General features: G+C 38.5%; 3 protein-coding genes across 5 annotated transcripts in view; 2 read left to right on the top strand and 1 right to left on the bottom strand.

The window, feature by feature from the left end:
- LOC107585546 (5-phosphohydroxy-L-lysine phospho-lyase-like) overlaps nucleotides 1–3,441 on the bottom strand; it is a 6,324-nt gene extending 2,883 nt beyond the window's left edge. Inside the window, exons 1-6 of the mRNA XM_016272599.1 lie at nucleotides 3,301–3,441; nucleotides 3,062–3,180; nucleotides 1,502–1,661; nucleotides 1,260–1,334; nucleotides 1,050–1,137; nucleotides 851–967 (exon numbers count right to left, since the gene is read on the bottom strand). Of these exons, the coding sequence (XP_016128085.1) occupies nucleotides 851–967; nucleotides 1,050–1,137; nucleotides 1,260–1,334; nucleotides 1,502–1,661; nucleotides 3,062–3,180; nucleotides 3,301–3,359 (618 nt within the window). The 5' untranslated portion in view covers nucleotides 3,360–3,441. The remainder of the gene's footprint in view (nucleotides 1–850; nucleotides 968–1,049; nucleotides 1,138–1,259; nucleotides 1,335–1,501; nucleotides 1,662–3,061; nucleotides 3,181–3,300) is intronic.
- Nucleotides 3,442–3,497: 56 nt separating this feature from the next.
- On the top strand, nucleotides 3,498–17,664 carry LOC107585600 (ubiquitin conjugation factor E4 A-like). The gene is made up of 17 exons (XM_016272689.1): nucleotides 3,498–3,562; nucleotides 4,166–4,333; nucleotides 4,415–4,591; nucleotides 9,257–9,369; nucleotides 9,497–9,649; nucleotides 9,793–9,952; nucleotides 10,043–10,245; nucleotides 10,336–10,527; nucleotides 10,622–10,955; nucleotides 11,047–11,173; nucleotides 11,788–12,095; nucleotides 12,549–12,681; nucleotides 12,775–12,965; nucleotides 13,046–13,146; nucleotides 13,251–13,364; nucleotides 13,560–13,734; nucleotides 17,570–17,664. Exons 2-17 carry the CDS (start codon nucleotides 4,207–4,209, stop codon nucleotides 17,662–17,664), a joined length of 2,703 nt encoding a protein of 900 aa, XP_016128175.1. The 5' UTR covers nucleotides 3,498–3,562; nucleotides 4,166–4,206.
- The window catches only part of kmt2a (lysine (K)-specific methyltransferase 2A), a 32,744-nt gene continuing 26,535 nt past the window's right edge, over nucleotides 17,616–23,824 (top strand). For 2 of the 3 annotated variants that reach the window (XM_016272597.1, XM_016272596.1), the window contains exon 1: nucleotides 17,616–18,014. In XM_016272597.1, the coding sequence (XP_016128083.1) occupies nucleotides 17,769–18,014 (246 nt within the window). In that variant the 5' untranslated portion in view covers nucleotides 17,616–17,768. Of the gene's footprint in view, nucleotides 18,015–22,647; nucleotides 22,674–23,824 lie in introns of those variants that run through there. The other variant, XM_016272598.1, reaches the window with a different exon arrangement.

Genomic DNA, 23,824 nt, shown 5'->3' with positions numbered 1-23,824 from the left:
GTCACACGCTTGAGGTATTCGGCCAATCACAACACACTGGATAGCTGGCCAATCAGAGCACACATCGCTTTTCAGACCGATGAGCTTTGTAAAAATCGGCGCATTTCAGAAAGGCGGGGCATAGAGGAGAAACAATAATGTACAGTATGTGGAAAATAATGTGGGTTTTTTTTACCTTAAACCGCATAAACATTTCATTACACCAAATACACAAAATTTGGTGAACTATTTACTTGAACTATTTATTCACTCATACACTTATTTATCTAACACGCATACTCAGTCTACGTTTCAATTTGCACATAATATACCTGTACATACAACTGTCTATTGTTATATACCTGTACATACAACTGTCTATTGTTATATACCTGTACATACAATTGTTGATTTTTATATGTTTATTCCTTATTTACTTTATTTTTCATTATCTGTGTTTTTTTTGTTCTGTCACTGTCATTCTGTTACACTGTGGAAGCTTCTGTCACGAAAACAAATTCCTCGTATGTGTAAACATACCTGGCAATAAAGCTCATTCTGATTCTGAAATAATGTTCTTTTTAGCAACATCATATGACCCCTTTAAAGGGATCATTCACCCAAAAATGTACATTGTGTCAGTACAATGAAAGTCAATGGGGTCCAAATCAACACTGGTCACCATTGACTTTTACCTCATGGACAAAAATATTGAGACATATCTTCTTTTGTGTTTCACACAAGAAAGAAAGTCATACAGATCTAGAATGACATGATGAGAGTGAGTATTTTGGGTGAACTATCCCTTTAAGTAAAATAAAAAATATATTTTAGTAAAAAACACTTAACACCTTTGCTTTTCCTACCATACCTTGCAGCCTTTCTTATGCGCCTCGTCAATAAGACTTTTCACAGTGTCTGCATAAGCCTGTCCTGGGTCAGGATGATCTTCTCGGTAGATACCGTGGTAAGTATCAGGAAGAGGTGCCTGTATTTAAGCAAGAATGAATGATATGTAGCAAAGAGTCGGAATTATTGGTTTAAAAGTTGTTTCTATGTCCTGTACACACCACATGCACCCACTCTTTTTGGCCCTCCAGTTTCCGGAACTTGTACGGGCTGATGTCGATGAGTGAGATGAGATGTCCATGATATGCACTGGAGAGGCAAGTAAAGATGACACAAAAATAAGTCTAATGTAGCTCTTTTTTTCATTTTCGACTGATATAAGAAACATAACAGTTCACAATTTCACATTTAAAAAGTTAGGTAAACCTTACTGATCTAGCACAACGACATCGTGATGTCGGGTATACTGACGGGCCAGTCTCAAGGCAAGATCATTAGCCTCTGATCTTCAGAAGAAGACAAAAATCCATTTTGTAGAATAATTACAGGTTGTGTTATTTATCATGTATGGTATGCATATATTGCAATTTTACAATCTGCTTAATAAAACCATTGTAAAAAAAATTTTTTGTAGAATATTTCTTTTAATCTGTATATTAAGTAAGTTACTTACCCCGAGTTGACAAAATAAAAGACGCAAAGTTTCTTTGGCAGAGTGGCGGCCAGCCGATCTGCATACAGAACTATATTATCATGGAGGAATCTAGTGTTTGAATTAAGAAGATCCATCTGAGCAGCAGCGGCCTGAGTGAGGCTGGGGTGACAGTGTCCCACTGCAAAGACAAAATGTATCAAGTATGTCATCATGATACTTGATACTTCCTCTAAGTGCTCTGTAAAGCCTATTTAAAATTCAGTGGGATGATGATAAAGAGTAGATTACATTTCTAAAAGCATACATGTTACGAAAATGTATCATGGTTTTACTACAGTAACATTAACTACGGTATGCAGGCAGAAATGTTGTAGATCTGTTAGGGGATATAATTTACCGTTTTATGCTAAAGTTATCAGGGCAACCCTGATAATTATCATAATTTCAATTTCTAATCTCTTTTGAGGTTCCCATATTGCTACTTTCCCCATAGAGATCAAGGAGAAGCACAACTAGCAATCAGCTACCTTAAATATCCTTTTTCATTATTAGCTGTGCACCTGTGTTTGCAGTGTTAAAGTTCATTGAATCAATCAGCATTAAGTGACTATAGATATTTAAATCCACACAACTGAGAAGGTGCCCAAACTTATTTCACACAATGCAATACTGCTACACTAAGAATTTCTGTCTGAAAAACATAACATTATCCGGCTTTCTCTAGAAACTGAATAGCATATCACTACGATCTTGTCTTATAAAAGAGCACATTATTATGCAGCCTCAGAGGGGTGCCTAAACTTTTGCATAAAACGGTATTTGCATTGTAAACACAACTAATAATTATTTCTTCATCATTTCTAGATGCGTTTAGACTACTATTTTAAATGCACACCACCATTTAAAGGTTTGGGGTCTGTAAGAAAGAAATTAATACTTTTATCCAGGAAGGATGCATGAAATTGATCAAAAGTGACAGTAAGACATTAATAATTTTCAAATTTCAAACAATCAGATTTGAAATAAATTGCTGTTCTTTTGAACATTCTATTCTTCAAAGAATCCTGAAAAAATATATGATTTCCACAAAAATATTAAGCAGGACACCTGATTTCGACAGGTTGAAATATTTCTTGAGCACCAGATTTATAGAATGATTTCTGCAGGATCATGTGACACTGGAGTAATGGCTGCCGATGATTCAGCATTGTATCACAGGAACAAATTAAATTTTAAAAGATTAAAATAGAAAATATTCATTTTAAATTGCAATAATATTTCTCCATATTATTGTTTTACAGTATTTTTGATTCAATAATTGCAGCCCTGGTGATCATAAACTCTATAAATATAAAGGATGTATATTAGCAAGGATGTAACTTTAAAAAAAAAAAAGAAATTATATATATATATATATATATATATATATATATACACACCGTGTGTGTGTATATTTCACATTATTATATAAAAGTGTCATAAGTATATATATATACTTATGACACTTTTATATAATAATGTGAAACTGTTAAATATAGGTCCCTATATACTGTAGCATGCATGTCAAAATGTCCTTACCATGTTGAACATTACTGATGCAATCTAAGTACTGCATGCCATTCTCATCATATAAATATTGACCCCGTGCTCTCACTATTTTCACGGGATCACGGGAAAAAAAGAGTCTGCAGGACTGCCTGAAAATACAACAGAAAGAGTATTTAGTCTGAACAACGGTTTAATAGCGTGCATTTATCAAATCAAAAACAACACCAGGCCTTATAAAAGCGCGACGTGTAATATTTGATCCAACTTACCCAATCAGCTTCCTGCGCATTTGCAAAGTCTCATCTTTATGAAAAACTTCCAGAGCCATTCCAACAATACGGTTTTGTCGTCTGCTAAACCTGACTGTTTACAGTCTAGATACCTGACAAGACTTTGAACTGCAGAAAAGAAAAAAAAAGAAACATTAAAAGAAACAGCCGACAATGTCTCGTCCCCTGCTGATGACGTCACGTAGCGCGTCCATTCTGGATCTGTTGGACTGAACCACATCGGATTTCAACGCGAAACCTGGTGTGGCATGCATCTACGTTGATATATTTCAACGTACTTCTTCTATTTAATGTATTATTTACTTTACGTTGCCTTGAGTTGCTGTGTTTTATGAACATTACCAGCCCGCTGTCAGTTACTATGCGTGTTGCTAGTAACTCAGCTAGCTTAAGACACCTGACAACTAGCAAGGAGATCTGTCAGTGTCTTTGACAGCTATAAAGCTCATGTTTATCTAGGTTTACATTTATTGCACATCTTTTGAGACCTCTTAGTGTCTGTCTGTTGTAGTCTGATTCACGGCTGCGATTAATATGAAACGTATGTGTAGCAAGTTAGCATACTGGACACAAATTTGCAGTCATGCTGGTTATTGTGAGGTCACTATTGATCTGTGTTGTGCTTTCCTGTTGCTTGAATATGACTCCCAGGTGAATTAATCAATTCATATTCATTAATGACTCATCAGAAGAGTGAGTAAATCGTTATAGTGAGTCATCTTGCACTTAAATGCACAGTGTTTTTTTTTTCCCAGATGGACTTTATGGTTTACCTAGATGGATCTCGGCTGGTTTTGGGACTTGGATTATATGCTAACTCTAATTCCCACTTTTTTACCTACAGGTTGTGAAAACACATGTTGATGGAGGACGTGCTCCAGGGAAATGACAGACCAGGGCAATAACAATCAGAACATCTCACAAAACCCCTTCGCAGCTCTCTTCAGTTCCCTCGCTGACGCAAAGCAGTTTGCATCTGGCCAAAAGCAATGTCGTCAAGCTGAGCAACAATGTAAGGTCTTGGTAATAAGCAGCGCTCTACTTGCAGGATAGCATTAATTTAATGGCACTTTGTAATTGTTTTTCCCTACAGCTGTAGATTCAGGAGAGAGCCAGTCTGAGTCAGACAACTCTGTGTCTGACAGCATCGATGACAATGATGACTCGGTGGCAGAGATCAGCCGATCTTTCCGCTCACGACAGGAGCTCTGTGAGCAGCTCAACGTCAACCACATGATCCAGAGGATCTTCCTCATCACTCTGGACAACAGTGAGTGTTTAACACCTACTGGTTATGAGAACTGTCTGTTTACTGATACACTACCGTTCAAAAGTTTGGAGTCAGTAAGATGTTTTAAAATATTTTGAAAGAAGTCTCTTATGCTCATCAAATTTGCACTTATTTGATCAGAATACAGTTAAACAGTAATACTGTAAAATATTATTACAGTTTGAAATAACTATTCAAATAACTTCTATTTGAATATATTTTAAAATGTATTTTATTCCTGTGATGGCAAAGCTGAATTTTCAGCAGCCAATACTTACATCACATGATCCTTCATAATTCATTCTAATAAACTGATTTGATGCTCAAGAAATATTTCTTATTATTATCAATGTTGAAAGTTGTGCTGCTTAATATATTTGTGGAAACCGTGGTAAAGAGCAATATTTATTTGAAATAGCAATCTGTTGTAAAATTATAATTGTCTTTACTGTCATTCTGTCACTAACACATGCAGCAAACACAAATATTGTATTAATTATACTAAGAAATGCACAACATATAAATAAGAGTTCAGTGGAGCTAACAACAGCATTTAACATAGTATGACGTTGTTTCTTTTATCCTACTTAGTTTTGCATCTGCCTAATTTAGCTAGCTTTTCATATATTGGTTTCATATGATTGGAACCAAAACATTTTCTCCTTCCTTTTAAAGGGGTCATATGATGCTGCTAAAAAGAACATTATGTTGTGTATTTGGTGTAATGAAATGTGTTTATGCAGTTTAAAGTAAAAAAAACACATTATTTTCCACATACTGTACATTAGTGTTTCTCCTCTATGCCCCGCCTTTTTGAAACGGGTCGATTTTTACAAAGCTCATCGTTCTGAAAAAGCGAGGTGTGCTGTGATTGGCCAGCTATCCAATGCGTTGTGATTGGCCGAATGCCTCAAGCGTGAGACGGAAATGTTACGCCCCTCACATACTGTTGATGCCGTGTCCGGCCGGAGCGACGAGGCAAAAACATAAAACCCATTACAAACGACGCATTTGTTGCATCCAGTGGGGACATAATTACTGATTATAATGACTTATACTGTCTTTTTACGCGTTGCGTTGCATTGCATCGCGCCGCGTAAACATAAAACCCTGTCTGCATTTGTGATCAGAGAAATGACAAACAACAAGTGCTACTCTACTGCCCAAAACTCGGGTTTGAATCATCAGTGGAAAATCCTTTAAATGAAAACGTACTTACGTGAGTCAGAACTGCCGGCATTGTAGTCTAACGTTACTCTTCCAAGATCAGTAAACAGTCCTCCATAAAATGCGCTGCACACGTCTGGATATTTGGGTTAAACTGTTCTGGAACAGTGTTGTAAATAGTACCACTGATTTGTAGTCGTGTCCTCTTTTGGAAGACCAAACAAAGTAGTTTTGCTTTCACAACGAAAAACACAGTGGTCTAGTGTGAGGGGAAGCCCCGGATTAGCGTGCGCTTAGGCCGGGATAGAGTGAGCTGAGGCTGGGCTAGCGTGAACTGAAGCCCCGGCTTAGCGTGAGCTGAGGCCGACTTAGAGTGAGCTGAGGCGGTGGGGTCGAGAACGGCGTGCCCGGTGGATCCGACGAATGAGCGGCAACCACATGTGACGGACCCCGGGCTGGATTCCACTTCATCCACGGTGAAAGTTGATGTATTTCCTCAGCGACCAGCACAGATCAGCTCTAGGCATGACAAAGTGGATATCGTCCTCTTTTGGACGTAAAAAGTAGGTTCACTTTCACAACGAAGCACACAGCGCCTTCACGACATGGCTGCAGCGTCAAAAAAACTACAGTGAGACTAAAAGTTACGCCTTCTTTCTTTGCATGAACATTTGGGCGGTGTTATGCAAATCTTCCCACATAGTGAGGTAGATATGTGGGGGCGTGTTAGAACGAGCCGTTTTAGGTAGGTGTGGTCTGAACTTTTATAAAGAATATCTCTTTGTATTTGAGACTTTAGTCTTTGCAACTTTACAGATCTTCTTTATGCACCAAGAGCTTGTAACACTCCAAAGAGAAAGGAAAAGTTTAAATCGCATCATATGACCCCTTTAAAATTAATTATTATTCATTTTTTATTAATGCTGGCAAGATAGGGTTTTAACAAAAGCTGGCTGTCCATGCAAAATAAACTTTTATAAAATAAAAATGTTCAGTGCTACATGATTAGAGGAAAAAATTTAGGAAAATGTCAACACCCATACTGCACTGGGCTTAATTAGACTATCTGTGGGCGGGGATAAAAAAAAAGATCTGTAGTTTTAGTTTTCACAGACAGCTGAAGTCTTTTGCAGAGAAATATATCTTGGTGCAGGTATCACAGAAAAATTATACATTGTTCATTTACTTATACTACCAAACACTGTAAAAGTACAAAGCTGGTTGATAATCAGCAAACTTACCCTTTAAGTTGTGCTATTAGTTGCATTTAGCATTGTTTCCCCTGCTGTCCATAACCCTAGCAGAAGAGACTTGACACATTTTTGGGTATGATAACCCACCAGCTGAGAACTTTTTTGAGATACTTTTTCCCATAATTAATCCATTTCATGTGTATGCTGAAGTGTACTTCTGGATAGTTTGAAAATAAATGAATATTAGATTGTAGATGACAGATGTCTCACTGATCTCAGTTTAGGTGATCCTATCACGATGACATGCATTTTCCAGGCAGTGCTGCAGATGACCTCATCCACTGCAGTTTGGCCCATTACGTCAATTTTGTTTCTCTCATTTGTGTCTTTATCTTTATCCTCCACATCGATCTACTGTCCATCCCACTGGTCTGCCATTCAAATCTGTATCACAGTTTGCATCAGTTGTGCTAAAAGGAAGGTTTTGAAAATGTGATATCTGAGCCCCCTGTCTGTGGCCCTAAATTCTAAACTACTTTTCAAAAGTTAGAGGACAGTAAGGTAGAAAATGATATTATTCAGCAAGGATGCATGAAAGTGATCACGGCAGTAATGACATTTATAATGTTACAAAAGATTTCCATTCCATTACAAGTTTCTATTGATCAAAGAATCCTGAAAAAAGTGTCACTGTTTCCAACAAAAATAATGAAGGGAAAGTTCACCCAAAATGAAAAATCTGTCATAATTTACTCAGCCTCATGTTGCTCCAAATCTGTATGACTTTTTTTCTTCTGCGGAATACAAAAGACTTAACTGTTTTGCTTTTGGCTACTATCCTCCTGACTACCAGGAAAAAACAGGTTTGTGAATTTAGTATTTTGTCATGTCATTACATTGTTTAGAGCATAAGAACAAATTTTGAAAAATACTATTTTTGAAAAATGATATTTTATTCTATACTCTGTAGAGGACATCGGGACTTTAAAAAGTCCTGTTTAAAAAAAAAAATAAAAAGACATAAAAAGGCAAAAACAGTGGGATTTTTGTTTTAACCAGAAATCTATTTTATTTTTTTTATACCAAACTTTATATAAAGATGATTCTCAACTATGTTATGAAAGATATTTTTAAAAAACATTTTTCTTTATGCAAAATGTGTGTAAAATGGCCATAAACGAGTTTTTCCATTTTACATATAATGTATATCTAAACTGTATCTAATTTGCATATTAATGTGTTTTTGGGGCAACATAGAATGAACAAATAAGAGCAATAATAGGAGTAATAATTAGCAAGATTTTCATAATAATATCTAATATTTAATAGGAATATCGATATATATATTTTTCTCTATTCATTTGTTGTGTCTCCCAAAATGTGTAATAAACATGCTTTAAGTCCTGGTGTCCTCTACAGTGGACATGTATGAAATTGTGATGTCCTGTTTCATAACAGAAGGTCATATTTTGATTTGAAACCCCATAACATTTTCCTGAGATGTTGATTTATGACAAACAAGTTGTCAATTCGTCACATTTAAATGATAATTACAAAATATCATATTTCCATTAGGGTGTTACATTTGATCACTAAATGAATGTCAGCCATTTTTAAAGACCAAGGAGAGGGAGTGGCCATGGTGAAACATCCAATCATTTGGTATCTCTGGAAAGCCCTGAATGTGCTTTGTACAGGACATCCAGATTAAAACTGTGACATGTAACGTCTCAGAGAAATCGCTAAAACATAATGTCCTCTACAGTGGACAAAACTCCATAGCTGGTAGTCAGGAGGCTTTTGACATCTATTGTATGGGGTTGAAAAAATATCGAAATATGTATATTTATGTACCACAGAAGAAATAACATAAGGGGGAGTTAATGATGGCAGAATTTTCATTTTGGGGTGAACCTTCCCTTTAAACAACTGTTTTCAACATCAATAATAATAAAATAAAATATGTTTCTTGAGCACCAAATCAGCATATTGGAATGATTTCTGAATGATAATGTGACACTGAAGACTGGAGTAATGATGCTTAAAATTCAGCTTTGCCATCTCGTGAATAAATTACATTTTAAAATATATTAAAATGGAAACAGTTACTTTAAATTGTAATAATATTTCACAATTTCGCAGTTTTTCCTGTATTTTTAATCAAATAAATGCAGGCTTAATGAGCATAAGAAACTTCTTTCCAGAATATAGAAAAACCCTAAACGTTTGAACAGTAGTGAATATGTGTGTTCAGAATATGCACTAAGAATGCATTTATTGTTGAATTAAAATAATATCTTTCCAGGTGACCCCAGTCTAAGAGGTAGTAATGGCATCCCACCACGCTGTGTATACCTTGAGGAAGTGGCTGCTGATCTTGATGGCCAGGACTGGCTTAACATGGACACCATAGAACAGGTACAACATGTTAATGTGTCATTCTTTTCCAGTTTTGCATAATATCAGATAAGTTGTATACACACATATATGCACACGTATATTGTGAACTTTGAATAAGAATAATATTCCTTATTTGCTCCTCCAGGCTTTGTTCAGCAGGCTGCTTTTGCAGGAGCCGGGAAACCATCTCATTTACATGACCTCCTGCAGTGTCGTGAATCTCTCCGCAGATCGTGATGCAGGAGAGAAACGTGCCATACCGTACCTTTACGCTTGCTACTGTAGAGCTAAAGAGGAGGTATTTTCTGCAGACTCTATACTTTGTCGGCCTGTTCAGTTGTGCCAAAAGAATGAAATGTGGCTGCTTGTTGCACTGTTTATTCGCTTTATTGCATTGTTTGCGCTTAATGCAATGTGTTAATGTTCTTCAAATCAACACAGATCACTAAAGTCCCAGAGAAGCTGTTATCGTATGCAGTGCACTGCAAAAATTTTACTGTGTCCAATGCCCGCACTGTTCTGCTGACCCCAGAGATCTACATCAGTCAGAACGTGTATGAACAGCTTCTGGACCTGTTGCTGGAGGCTGTGAGAGGAGCCCGTAAGTGTCACATTTGTGGTCATATGATACGTTTGAAGGTCCTGAACCAATTCCATGTGTTTGACTTTGTTTGTGTTATGATCTCTGCAGAGTTTGAGGAAGTTGTGGAGTTTTTGGATGAGGTTATAGCTAGTCTGTTGGCTGACCAAGAAGTGCGGACCTTCGGGGAGGTTATGGTGCCAGTGTTTGATATTTTCCAAGGCCGGGTCAAAGACTTAGACCTTTGTCAGCTGCTGCTCTATTCCTACCTGGAAATTCTCCTGTATTTCAGTCGGCAAAAGGATATTTCTAAGGTTCGGATCCAATGCTCATTAATGCTAATGTCATTGCAGTTTCTTTCATATAGATCAAACATTTTTTGGATGATAATATTCTGAACCTAGGTTTTAATGGAGCATATTCAGCCCAAAGATCCTAACAGTGGGATTCAGTATCAGAAAACGCTTCTGGGAGCAATCCTGAATATTTCTTGTCTGTTGAAAACCCCTGGTGTGGTTGAGAACCATGGCTTTTTCCTCAATCCTTCTCGTTCCAGCCCACAGGAAATGAAGGTTCAAGAGTCAAATATACACCAGGTGGGCACAAAATTGAAAAAAGCATGGTTTTCAAGCTTGATGACATGAAGCCAGCCACTTATTCCCTTTCATTTCTTGTCTTCCCCTATGCTAGTTTATGGGGCAGTTTCATGATAAGCTGTATCAGATCCTGAAAAACTTGCTTCAGCAGTCCAGCGAGACACGCCACCTGCTGCTCTCGTGGCTGGGTGGCTGCCTGCAGGCCAACATGGGGCGGGCAAAAATCTGGGCAAACCAGATGCCCGAGATATTCTTCCAAATGTTCGCTTCAGATGCATTCTTCTTAAATCTGGGCGCTGCACTGCTCAAGCTCTGCCAACCGTTTTCTCGACCCTACTCGCCTAAACTCCTGACCTTTAACCCCACGTACTGCTTGCTTAAGGAGCTGAGTGAGGAAGAGCAGCGTAACAGAAACGTGCACGCAAGAGGTGACTGGCCTGTGCTTCACCTACCAGACACTACCTTTCATTTCTCTTCCGAAATAACAATCTAAACTCAAAAATATACCTCCCCCTACAGGTCTGGACAAGGAGACATGTCTGATACCTGTTCCCCCTCAACAAACGGTTGAATTTGCCCAATCATACAGCCTTCTCACAGAAAATCTCATCCTTACACAACTTACACTGTACCTGGGCTTCCATAGGTAATACTTCATTACGAAAGAGTCATGACACTCATATATTTAAGTATATATATGCATTTATTTGATCAAAAATACAGTAATATGAAATAACTGTTTTCTTTTTAAATATATTTTAAAATGTAATTTATTCCTGTGATGGCAAAGCTGAATTTTCAGCAGCCATTACTTCTGTCTTCAGTGTCACATGATCTTTCAGAAATCATTCTAATATTCTGATTTGGTGATTAAGAAATATTTCTTGTTATTATCAGCGTTGAAAACTGTTGTTTATATTTTTGTGAAAATGAATAGAAACCTCAAAAGAAGAGCATTTATTTGAAATAGAAATCTATTGTAACAATATAAATGTCTTTACCATCTCAATTTAATGATCAATTAAAAAAAAACTCACAAGTTATCAGTTTGAATCAGTCTGCCAAAATATTTGCTGCCTGAACTCTATAAAGGCTTTGTCAGAATAGCTACTGAATTAACATGCAAGTTAAATTATTGTTTATTTTAATGTATGTAGTTATGACCAGTTATGGGGGTGTAGTGATGAACCCAGCTGCATTATGTGGGAAGCACTGATTTGCAGAAAATAAACACATGCTTTAATGGTATTTGTTTGTCAGACTTCATGATCAGATGGTGAAGATGAATCAGTCTCTACACCGGCTGCAGGGGACATGGCGGGACACGCAGCTCAGTGGAGGCGCAGCAGCAGCAGAGCTACGGGAACAGTTTGAACGCCTCATGACAATCTATCTCTCAACCAAGGCTGCTACAACGCAGCTCGCCATGCTACAAAACTGCCTCAACCTCCAAGCCTCCTGTGCCACCCTGCTGGTTCAGCTCAGCCTGGGCAACCAGGGGTCTGAGCACATCCCTCTCATCTTTCCCTTACCTGCACTAGAGAACAGCCTGCTATGCTTTGTGCCAGGTATCCCCCTAAGTTTTTGTGTTCCTTTTCAGTAAACAAGCTCGTTTCCACCACCAAATTAAAATAAATAAATAAAAAAGCAATTATGACTTATTTTCCCTCACAATTCTGAGTTTATATCTCATAATTCTGACTTTTTTTCTTGTTAACTCACAGTTGAGGGTTTATGCCTTGGAATTTTGAGGGAAAAAGTCAGAATTGTAAGATAAAAAGTCGCAATTGTGACTTTTTATCTTTTATTCTGTGGCAGAAACAAAAAATGTGAGGTGTAAACAGAATTCACAAGAAAAGAGGCAAAATTGTGATTTAAAAAAAGTCTACATTTTGAGCTATAAACTTAGAAATGCAAGGAAAAAGTTTGGATTGTGAGATGAAACGTCACAATTACCCATTTTATGTATATACCTGTGGGCTGCAATTTTTCAAAAACCCAATCTCTTGACACTTTCACAGAATTCTTTGCCGAAAACATAGGCGATTTCTTCATATTCCTCCGCCGCTTTGCTGACGAGGTGTTGGAGTCCTCGGCGGAAAGCTTAGAACATGTCCTGACCTTCATCACTGTGTTCATGGGCAACGTTGATAGGTGTGAGCCGGAGTAATGCTGAGTTTCTCGCACTTTTTTTTTTTTTTTGCATTCCATGTGGCTTGTTGTTTACTCTAGGTTATTTACTCACAGAATGAAGAATCCTCATTTGCGCGCAAAGCTGGCAGAGGTTCTTGAAGCTGTGATGCCCCATATGGAGACTCTGTCACCTGGCGCTGTCCAGCCTATCATGTTCCAGCGCCAAAGGGTGTTCAGCACATATCGGCATGCACCCCAACTTGCTGAAGCCCTCATTACAGTGTTTGTGGATATAGAGTTCACTGGTCAGTTTCTGGAGTTTTTTTCTGTTGTTAATTTGATTGTAACATCCTATATTAGATTTTGTCAATGGCTTGTTTCTCAGGTGATCCTCATCAGTTTGAGCAGAAGTTTAATTACAGACGACCAATGTATGCCATTCTGAAGTACATGTGGGGAGAAGAGAGCTACAGGGAGAGCATTAAGGTGAGAACAGATGTTTTAATATTATAAATAATATTTAGGTTGCTTTGAAATTTTGTTCATCCCTTGCTCGCAATTTCACACAAAAAACATTTGTTTTCGCACAGCGTCTTGCTGATTATGCATCTGAAAATCTTGAAGCCATGAATCCACCACTCTTCCTGAGGTTTCTCAATCTCCTCATGAATGATGCCATCTTCTTACTTGACGAGGCTATACAGGTACTTGTCTGCCTGGGCAGATTGCTTTTGTTTTATGCAAATGCCAACTATTTATACTGGTAACACATTTTGTTTGTTCAATTTAGCTTGGTTGTTCAATTACATGAACATATTAACCTCTAAGTAGTTGATATCAGGAATATTTAATTGATTGATTAAAGATGTGACACTCACAGGTGCATCTGTTCCTTCCAGTATTTAAGTAAGATCAAAATCCTCCAGCTGGAGAGGGATCGGGGGGAGTGGGACAGTCTGGCCCCTGATGCCCGCAGAGAGAAAGAATCTAGTCTGCAGATGTTTGGACAGCTGGGTCGCTTCCACAACATCATGTCAAATGAGACCATTGGCACCTTGGCTTTCCTCACATCTGGTAAGAGACGTGAAAGAAACCAAATGCATTAAAATATTAACACCATAGATTTTTTTTTTTTGCAGTCCGCTCACCATGGACCAGATCAGGCCCAATGAAGAGCTCAGGCAACAGATCATGAAGTGGCTTGCTGATCATAAGCAAAGCAACCAGCAAATGGGACCCAGTGGTTAAACCACATCACTCCCTTGAGTCCCTTCCCCCAGCACCCAGGCATGCTCTTTATGACTAAGCCATTCAGATGTTTCTGGCCTCTCTCTTACCGCTTTGAAACAAGAACATTTAACCATTCGGAGGAGCACGCCTGCATTCATGCTGTTAATGTGCTCCTCAGAGGTCAAATGCAGATCTCCAAATGCCATATCACTGTAGCATATTCGGCTATCTGTTCTTTCAAACTCCTCAGAGGTCTGAGGTCTCCACAGACAGAACTCAATAACCGGAGTCACTTTTTCTGTTACATTTTGCCTTGCAAAGATGTTCACTGTGGGAAATGAAACTCGGGCTTATAGACAGATGACAGCATACATGAGGCTTGCTTACCCAACCCTCTACGGACACCTTGGCAATTGAATCGCCATTGGCTAGTAAATTTTTTCGTTTACTTGCCAGACTGATATATATATATATATACAGTGGGTACGGAAAGTATTCAGACCCCCTATATATATATATATATATATATATATATATATATGTTTGTAAAATGGCACAGTTTTTTAAATATCTGAAAGTACACTCTTAACATCAGTCAGTCAATCATTATAATATGATAATCAAGTATTATTTAATGATAGAACTTTAGTAATTAGAATTAAAACTTGATAACCATGTATGAATGCATATTAGTCATTTTAACTGAACTTAGGACTGGCGGTGGTGCTTTTTTGGTCATTCAGTGTTTCTGTAAAAAAAAATTTGGGAAAAATACTGACAGGATAATAATGATACGAATTCTACCAATAAGAACAATATAAAACGCACTAAGGATTAATGAGCTGCTGGATTCATTCATATTAATAAGGTGTGCGTTCGCTCGAACTGATTTTCTGAAATCAAAACGGGGACGATAATAAGTGAGCGCCAGCCAATGAGGTTGCCGTTTGCGCATTAGTCCCGGCCACTACCGGTGAAAGCGGCATTTCTTAAAAGCTGAAGAACTCCAAAGGAGCGCTGTTATTTTGACAGGAAAATACAACAAAGAATATTGTTTACATGTAGCGCGTCAATTCTCTCTCTCTCTGCGTGTGTGTGTGTGAGACAAAGCGACGGCGCGCGCCTTGGAGGAGGAAGAGTTGTGGACTCATTTGTATTGATTAAAATATCAAAGCAAAACAATGTTGGCTGCAAAAGAAATTAAACTATCACAAAATATTTTGCTAACATCATCAGCATTATATACCACAGAGTTTCCATTTTTAAAGTTGTACCTATTGGTTTTAAAGGCATCTGTGTTGCATAACACAGCAGTAACACGTCGGATTCTTCTTCGTGGAATGGTCGGTAGCTTTACCATTTGTCAAAATGCTTTTGTTATTACAGACATTTTATGCTTGAAGCTCAAGAAGCATTTGCTGTAATATGCACTTTTATGAGACTCATTAAGAATATTGAGCTCTTGTTGAAATGTTAAGAAATACCCCTGCACACTTTACAAGAATCCATTGTGTCTTTTAACAGTGCAATATGTCCTGAGTAATGACCTCTTTGACTTCTGAGTCAGCCTTATGACCTTCTCTCATGCAGTGACATCATGTCTCTTGTTAACAGTTGCAAAACTGCATGCTCTGGGTGCATGGACCTTGCTACTGACATTTGTCTTAAAAGATGACATTGATAAGATACTGTCCAATCACTGCTTTTGGTTGTGAGAGAGTTGCATTAGATTGACCTGTCAAGTGGTGTAGGGTATGTCTGCATTTTGATTTTCACTGAATTATTTCGGTGAGTGTTAGTTGGTTTTAAGTCTGAAATTCTTTATTCCCTCATATTTTCAAGACCTCAATCAATAAACCTGACCCCATGAATTCTCAAAGCAAACTGAATGCTTTAAAGCCTGCTGTGATATTTCTGTCTGTTAGATTGTGCATTTGCTCACTCATTTGTCTCTTTTAACACAATTGAATCAATGGAACTTGTTTTTGTTAAATAAAATTTGAGTGAATTTTTTTTAATTGTATGTTAAATGTGCTAATGGATTTATTGCACAATATAGCATAAAACAAATCAATGTATTGTAATTAAAATTTCTAAAATGAAAAGCAGTGATGTGTAAATGTTTTTAATCTTTTAAAAAGTTTTTGTAAATATTAAGTCAAAAGCTTCCATGGATTTACGTGTTTGGATTTATGTGTTTGTTTAGAATTTACTATACATAGGCTATATGTGTGTTGAGAGATTCAAGCTTGGAAATTAGACATTTCATAAGATTTCTTAAAAATGCAGTCTAATTATTATTTTTTTTGGTAAAAATGATCTAAAATCAATTATTGAGCAAGTAAATAACCAATCAGTGTTCAAAACCATCTCCTTAACTTAGCCCGATAACGGTAAGCTTGTAATAATGTTTTCTAATTTCAGTGGTTCAGGTCAGTTTCCGTGGGAAAAACGGGTTTGCCGCGATTCCTCTTTGTATCATTGCGTCACGTCTGAAAGAAGGACATAAAGAAGCATTCCCGGTTAATGTCGGCGCCCATGGCCTCGTGGGGCGCTGCGCTTCGGGCGTCCCGAGTTCGAGTCCTGACTCGCGGACTTTTCCCGATCCCACCCCCATCTCTCTCACCCACTTCGCTTCCTGTCGACCTACTGTCCTTTCTAAATTAAAAGGCATGAAACGCCAAAAATAAATCTGAAATAATTAAACTTATTAAAAGGTGCATGATGGTAATGAAACACATGTAAGTGACTGAAATTATATTCCAGTTTTAAATGAGCATCTGATTACAGTAAGATTAGAATGAATTTACAAAAGAGTTTTATGTCAAAGAGAACGAGTTCTAATGAACATAAATTGCTTTTGGCGGTTAAAAACAATTTTATTATGAAATTCGAATGGTATGACAATTAGAGATTAGACTGTACAGAAATTAAGTTACAGATAACGCTAATACACACTAAATAGTAATCATGCAATGTTGATGTTGTTAACATGAACAATTTGAAAACAAAGTATAACAAATAATTTGCAGGGTTTGACATAATCTGAGCTAACTTCGCTACTATTAGATTTAATTGCCACTGGTAGCGCAATTAAATCTAATTGGGGGGGGGGGTCGGTCGATCAGAACAAAACTGGCAGACATGCTACTTATTTGTTGATATGACATTTTCTGGTGAAACTTATTATTTTTGGGCATACTTCCAAGATGTAGCATCTGAAATACAGAATATCCACACTGGTGCGACTGACAACTAACATTAGTCAACTTCACCTAAAAATGCAAGCTCTCTGTCTCTAGGTCGCTGTAGAAACGTTGCTTAATTGCTTCAACCAATGGCGTGAGCTCAGGGCGGGGCTATCTGTTTCCCTGACAAATAGTACATGGGGGCGTGTTCAAAGAAACCTGTGCGAAAACAGTCACTATTTTTGCAATTCCATTTATTGACGGTAGGGGTGCAGAAATTACACACGCAATTTAATGCAATTTCTACAAATTAGAAATACAGAGGAAAAACGGTTAAATATAAAAAATTAAATTAGCAAATGTTAAAAACGTAACTATTAAATATGATTAAGTTCTCATAGACTTAAATATGAAGACTATATGAAAAGTGTTAAATTTCGCTAAGCAATCTTCCTGTGTCTGATGTACAGTTATTTCCCCCCTCCCTTGAGTATCCCCGACGAACCTGCGTGAAAACATCACTGAGCCTGCTCTGCGCTGGGATCTTGTCGGGGTCTTCGGTACCTCCACCCCGAAACATGGATAATCCATTCTGACCGCTAGACCAGAGCGGCCGTGTGCGGAGATCGCTCGTTCGGGGCTACGCCCACACTGAGCTCCTGATCCTAGGGCAGGCAGGCAGAGTGTAAAATGGCGCACAGCTGTCGGTGGCGGTTCCCTGCTCGGCCCGGAGGGAGCAGCAGCTCGGGCACCGGGAGGAAAGCGGGCCGAATTCGAGTCAATGCTTCCCTCCGAAACAGCGCGGGCACTAATCCGAACGCGAACGGGCTCGGGCCCGGTTTCGACGATGCGTTGCAAGTGTCCGCTGCCATCGGCAGCAACCTGCAGAAATTTCGGGATGTTTTGGGGGAGTCGAGCGGCTCCAGCAGCGGGGAGGTAAGCGGGACCCTGGCTAAAGCGTTAGCCTCATTCATGATCAATGCAGGAATTAGAAATAACTCCGCGGCTGTGTAGCAGCTCTAAGTTGCTCAGTGAGGAGAGTGAGTGAGTGAGTGAGTGTTCTAGTTATTTTGCTGCGCAGCAGACACATGCCTCCATCCATGTGCTGTTTTCTCACTATGGGACTGACAGGCTAAACTGCTAGCTAGCTCACATCAAAACATGTACCTATTCCTAACTAATGGCTGATGTTGCTGTGCTTCTGCGGTCTGATGTCTATGTTGAGGCGTTCTAGCATCATATTTCAGGACCCCGAGGAGTTTAGTGCCATTTTTTGACAGGATGGAGATGTGAAGCTAGATAACTGATGGCTGCTTTGGGTTGAACTTGCTTCAATTTGATTCGGAGTCTCGTGCGTTTCATGTGACACCGCTTTTTGACTTTAAACACTATGAAAGCACTTTTTCAGCTAAAAAGCGCAGAAAATGCCCTGCTTAATGCACAGCCTGTCAAAAATTAGGTCCAAAAGAGTTTAAAGATAGATAAAGGATGAAGTTTAAATATTTTTAGTAGCTTTCAGTTGTTCTGATCATTTTAAATGGAATTTTTCGCCCATAAGAGATTTAATGATACCTTTTGATGACTCTATATTGGACTTTCAAGTTAACTCACCGTGTTTCTTTCACCTAAAGACAACTAGGTTTAAAAGCCTGGTGGTGTATAATGGAACTTTACGCTCTCGTAGAGAAATAAACAGTTTAGAGTGTTTCAGTAAGCATAAACGAGCAGATTTGAGCAGGACTGAACACCAGGTGCCAGTTGGTTGTTGTTGTCTGAGCATTTCGCGATAGCATCTATTCCAGCTGTAGTCTGTTTGGATTCATTTTAAAGTATTGACCTAACGTTATATGAAAGCGTAGATTGAGTTTAGAAGATGTAATGCTCTGCTCCTAAAACTATCGTGGCCGTGCATGTGTGCACTTCTGATATTATTTTGTCCAGTTATACACTGCCCTCTAGCTTGGGTTGAGAAATTGATGATACTAGTAGCATAAACAATGTTGCTATTAAAATACGCAGCCTGGTGTGTTTTTGTTGCGGAGAATGGGGCTTATATTTACAAATTGCTCGTTCTGTTGCAAAAGTTTGCAGTGTGTAATTGTAAACCTCTCGTGTTTGATCTCCTTCACCCTCGAGAGGAGGCTGGCTAACGTGTTAGCCTGTTAGCACCCGCTGATGCACGGGAAAATGGGAGGTGGACATGTTTTTTTCCCTCAGATATTGCGTAGTAGCAGTATGCATGCGAAAAAAATGTCATATTTCTATCAGGAATCAAGTGATTCCTGTGCAAAACCTCGCTGAGGCTACATGAACCATATGTTTAGTCAAAGACGCCAATTGCAGTGTTTTGAGCGGTGCAAAAGGCGGCTGCAATAAAAAGGCAGCGTTTGACGGAGGTTGTTATGTGTGGGGGTGTGTACTGTGACAAACTACCATCTTCCTTTCTCAGTAGTAGAGCGCTGCGCATCGGAAACGCGGGGAGATCGAAACGAGAGCGGGCGCGAACCAGAAACATGCAAACAGCGTGCTTGATTTTGTGTTTCGCCTACGGGTAATTTAGCGTTTGAAAACGTGGCGCAGATTTAAGAGCGTGGAGATGTGATTTTAGACATGATGTCTTGAGGTGTTTTATATTTATGTCTGTTTATATATGTACGTATATACAGTATACTCATTAAATTCACTCCTCTGTCTTATAAGGTTACGATAAGAAGTCTTATTCTTATTGCTTTCGTTTGTTTTGTTTACATATGTCATGGTAAATCACTCCAATGTTATTGTACAACCGTTTGTTGTTTTTAAGGCAAATTTACTTGAAATGTTTCCGTAGGAGTCAAAATTAAGTCAAAATGTTCATTTTAAATAAATCTTGTTCTTGTCATGTTGAAAACAATTGTTTCTGTAGGCTTTAATCAAGTTGTAGTAATTTGCTCCACCTCTAAAACAACTTTCCTTTTCTTGTGATGTCTCTTAGGCCATGTCGGCTATTGGATCATGTTAATTATGCTAACTTTTTAGGCAACCTTGTTCTGCCATACTTTTTTTTTTGTCATTGAATATCCTTCATTCATAAATATGCCCCAGCATAGAAGTAAAAGGGTTTGCAAATTACAATGTATGTTGACTTTAAGAAATTATTTTAAAAACATCAACCAAAGCTTGCATTATTGTGTGCATTTTTTAGCAGTTCGGTGTGCTTTAATGCACCCTTGGAGCTTTTTTGAATAGCGCTCAATTAAAACACGAATACATTTGTGAAACATATAAGTAGTGTGTATAAGCTAGACAGACGGCTAAAATCCCAGCGGAGCTTGCTGCTCATGTGAGTTGCGGACACAGCATTGTAGTTTCATTCAGAGGGGATGTTGTGCCTGGGTTGGATTGTTCTGGTTCATCGTAGCCCACTGAGCTCACAGTGCAGCCTAAGGCCAGTAGCATGCTCAGTAAACAGAAGCATGCCACCCCTCCTTCCTATCAGACCCAAATCAAACAGCACGGGCCCACAGTGCCTCAATAGTATTTCACTTCTGATGGCTGCCTTTTAGTCTACTTCATTAACGGTTGTGGCTAGACGGGATACAGCAAAAACTGGAAGCTAACAATAAATTGAAATTTCTACCTAGTAGATTGTGTTTTATTAATGTCTACACCTACCCCAACCCTAAACCTACCCCTTACAAGAATGCAAAAATAGTAATTATTGTTGTACAGTGTGAGAAAAATAATGCTATATTGATGTGCGCATGCCCAGTAGTTTTTGCTGTATGCCTTCTAGCCTTAACCTTCATTAACCCATTTGGATGGCTTAAACTGTTTACGTAGAGTTAATATGTCTCCAGAAAGCGAAGCTTTTGATGTTCAGAATCACTTTCGAGATATTTTTGTTTAAAGCTAAAGTGAAAATACGAGTCTGTGGCTGCTTGCTAGACAACTGTTACTTTTAGGAGGTGTCCTGTTTAAGTCTTCATTCATTGGTTTCTTTGTGCGGGACGCCATTTGGCTTGCCTTTTAATGTCCAGAGTAAAGCCCCGCTTAGAGAAGCAGAATGAGGATCAATATCAAGGCCTCATACAAAAGTGCAGTTGAATGGATACAGCAAATGAATGCTTTGCTCCGCTGCTTTCTAATGAATGGCGTGGCCTATACGGAGGGAAGAAGTCCAGCAGGTGTTTGGCCTATTTATCTGAAGAAGGCCCTGTCCCCTAGACAGCGTGTGGATCATAGCAGGAAGCTTTGTGTCTGCTTTTATTCCAGCCTTTACGAAGTGCAGGCAGCTGAAAGAGCACAGACGTGGATCTCAAAGGGTGAAGAGCAAGCCCTCCTCCCCCTGGGACAGCGCTGGGAGGGAATTAGACACAGGACGTCCCATCCATGGCTTTATTCCGCTTTTGTAGGCGGACAGAGGGGGTTTCTTTTTGCTCCGAGGGGGGGGCAGCAGTAGCCATTGAGCGCATGGAGCAATTCTCTCCAAATTTACGTCCCTCATTTCACCTCGCAGGAGGCGCATCTTTGTTTTTATCTTAAAGCCACAGCTCCTCGTTAGCGTGGGTGTGAGGTGTTGGAACATGTTGTTTCGGAAACTCTCAGTTTTGGGTGCTTTGAATGTGGGTGCATGAGCAACATCAGAGCATTAGAGCTGCATCTTACGAAGTGAAATTTCTCCTGATTCCTTTTGTGTTATAAAAGTGTTTCGAGAGACTCGAATAATCGAACTACCGGGGTTCCCCATCAGTTTCGTGTTGTTTACTCTGGGGGTTTCAAACATGCTAAAAGATTTCTCATGTGTGACCACGCAAAGTGTTCTTTTTCCGGTCAGATGACCAGACAGGTTTCTTTTGTTGATAGGTTTGTCCATTTTGGCTGTAAGCTGAACGTGCCATCAGTCTGACGGTCTGACCCCATTTTTAATGTTTTATGCATTGTGTTTTGTATCTGTATCTTTTATACAGGCATTTTTGAGGGAATCTGATGCCTCAGCAGTTGTCAAAACTTCACATTGTTTAGAAAATGGTGATTCAGTGAATTTCTGAAAGGCAGCACTATCACATATCCCCGGGCTTAGAGATGATAATCAGTTACATGTCTTGATGTGGATATGTTGGCTTACTGTGATTATAGGGGTGTGAGTGTGTGTGTTTGGTATAGTTGGCCACACACACAGTAGTGCAATTATGTCCCGCTCTGGGGAGGGAGAGTTGCCAGGTTGCAGTGTGCTTGCCAGTTTATGCCCAGTTCTTAAGCGAACTGTAGATGCCATGTTGAGCAACTTTCCTGGGTTTATGACCATCTGCTCAGAACAGGATGTAATGCGTTTATGTAAACCAATAGTCTTGTTTGCTTACCTTTTATTTACGGGAACTGAGAGGTGGCACAAACAAGTACTTTATCTGCTCTTTTTGGAAAGGAGGATGTTGATTTGTAATCCTGTTCTGTCCCTATTGGGAGTGTTCACATGTTTGGGGTTTGATGATCAGCCTTTTCACCAATCAATCAATCATCCGTTCTTAAAACTCATTGCACAGTGGCCCTATAAATATTTAAAATGTCAAACCAAGCAGCATCTGCAAATATATGGTTGTAGAACTTTTCTCAAAAGTAAGTATTTACTTTTAACTTTTACAACTGGTCTTTTAGTTCAGAGGATTTTAGTGACTTTTATTTTGAAAAACATTTATTATTTATTTCCAAATAGCAATTCTATATTTATTATTTGTGTTGTTGTTGTTGTTATTATTATGCTAAAAGTGCATTTTCTTTAAAGATAAACATTTTACATTTTTCAAAACAAAGTTCTTATTCATTATTTTTATAGCCTATAAAAATATAGCACTATTCTATTATTATTATTATTATTTTTTTTTTAAGTTTTATTTTTCTTAAAGTGCTGTTTCCATAAACAAATAAATATTCTGCTCAAAATCAGGGGCGCCGCTAAGGGGGGGAATTTAGCACGATTCTATGGGCCAACACACTTTTGTGATATGATTTATTAGTAGTAACAGTAGTAGTAGTAATGTAATAGAAATTATAAATGTATCTACCAAAGAGTTACAAATAAAACAAAATTACGGCTTATTTCTGCATTTCCTGCAAAATTATCTCCCCCATTCACTACATGGTTTCGTCTCGTCCTACATAGCCTAGAGTCATTGAGTGAGATCAGATGGTAAACTGTCTTCGAGTTCGAGGGGGGGCAAACCGAGCCGGACAATTTAGTCAGTCGCACTTTTAAACACATTTTTTATTTTGCTATAGAAAATCTACAAATTCACACTCTGATTACATAGCGCAGCAGCAGGAAGCACGTGAGGTTGTCATGGCAACCAGATACACTACACGCGAATTAGGCTGCTTCTATTTTGCCACACTGTTAATAAATAACAATTTGGTCCCTCGATATCTCTTTGCCACCGTGAAATCTTCTCAGTCTCTCCAAGTGTAAATAAATACGGCCGGGAAGTAAGAAAACACACATTCAAATGTATTCTCAAATACTTCAATTTATTCACAGAAATACAGATCTTATATAGGCATGTCGAGGGGAGTTTTCACCCTCTTAACCAATGAGGATAGGGGGACCTCATATTCTTTCATAGGGCCCAAAATTGCTAGCGGTGCCCCTGTTCAAAATTAAGTTCTTCATTCTTTAAAGCCTTTTTTAGAAGTACAGGTGCATCTCAATAAATTAGAAATGTCGTGGAAAAGTTCATTTATTTCAGTAATTCAACTCAAATTGTGAAACTCGT

Source organism: Sinocyclocheilus grahami, unplaced genomic scaffold (assembly GCF_001515645.1).
Source record: "Sinocyclocheilus grahami isolate Dianchi unplaced genomic scaffold, SAMN03320097.WGS_v1.1 scaffold72.1, whole genome shotgun sequence".
NCBI classification, from domain to species: Eukaryota; Metazoa; Chordata; class Actinopteri; order Cypriniformes; family Cyprinidae; genus Sinocyclocheilus; species Sinocyclocheilus grahami.
The sequence above is the reverse complement of the archived record's forward strand: the minus strand, read 5'-3'. Positions and strand labels throughout refer to the sequence as shown.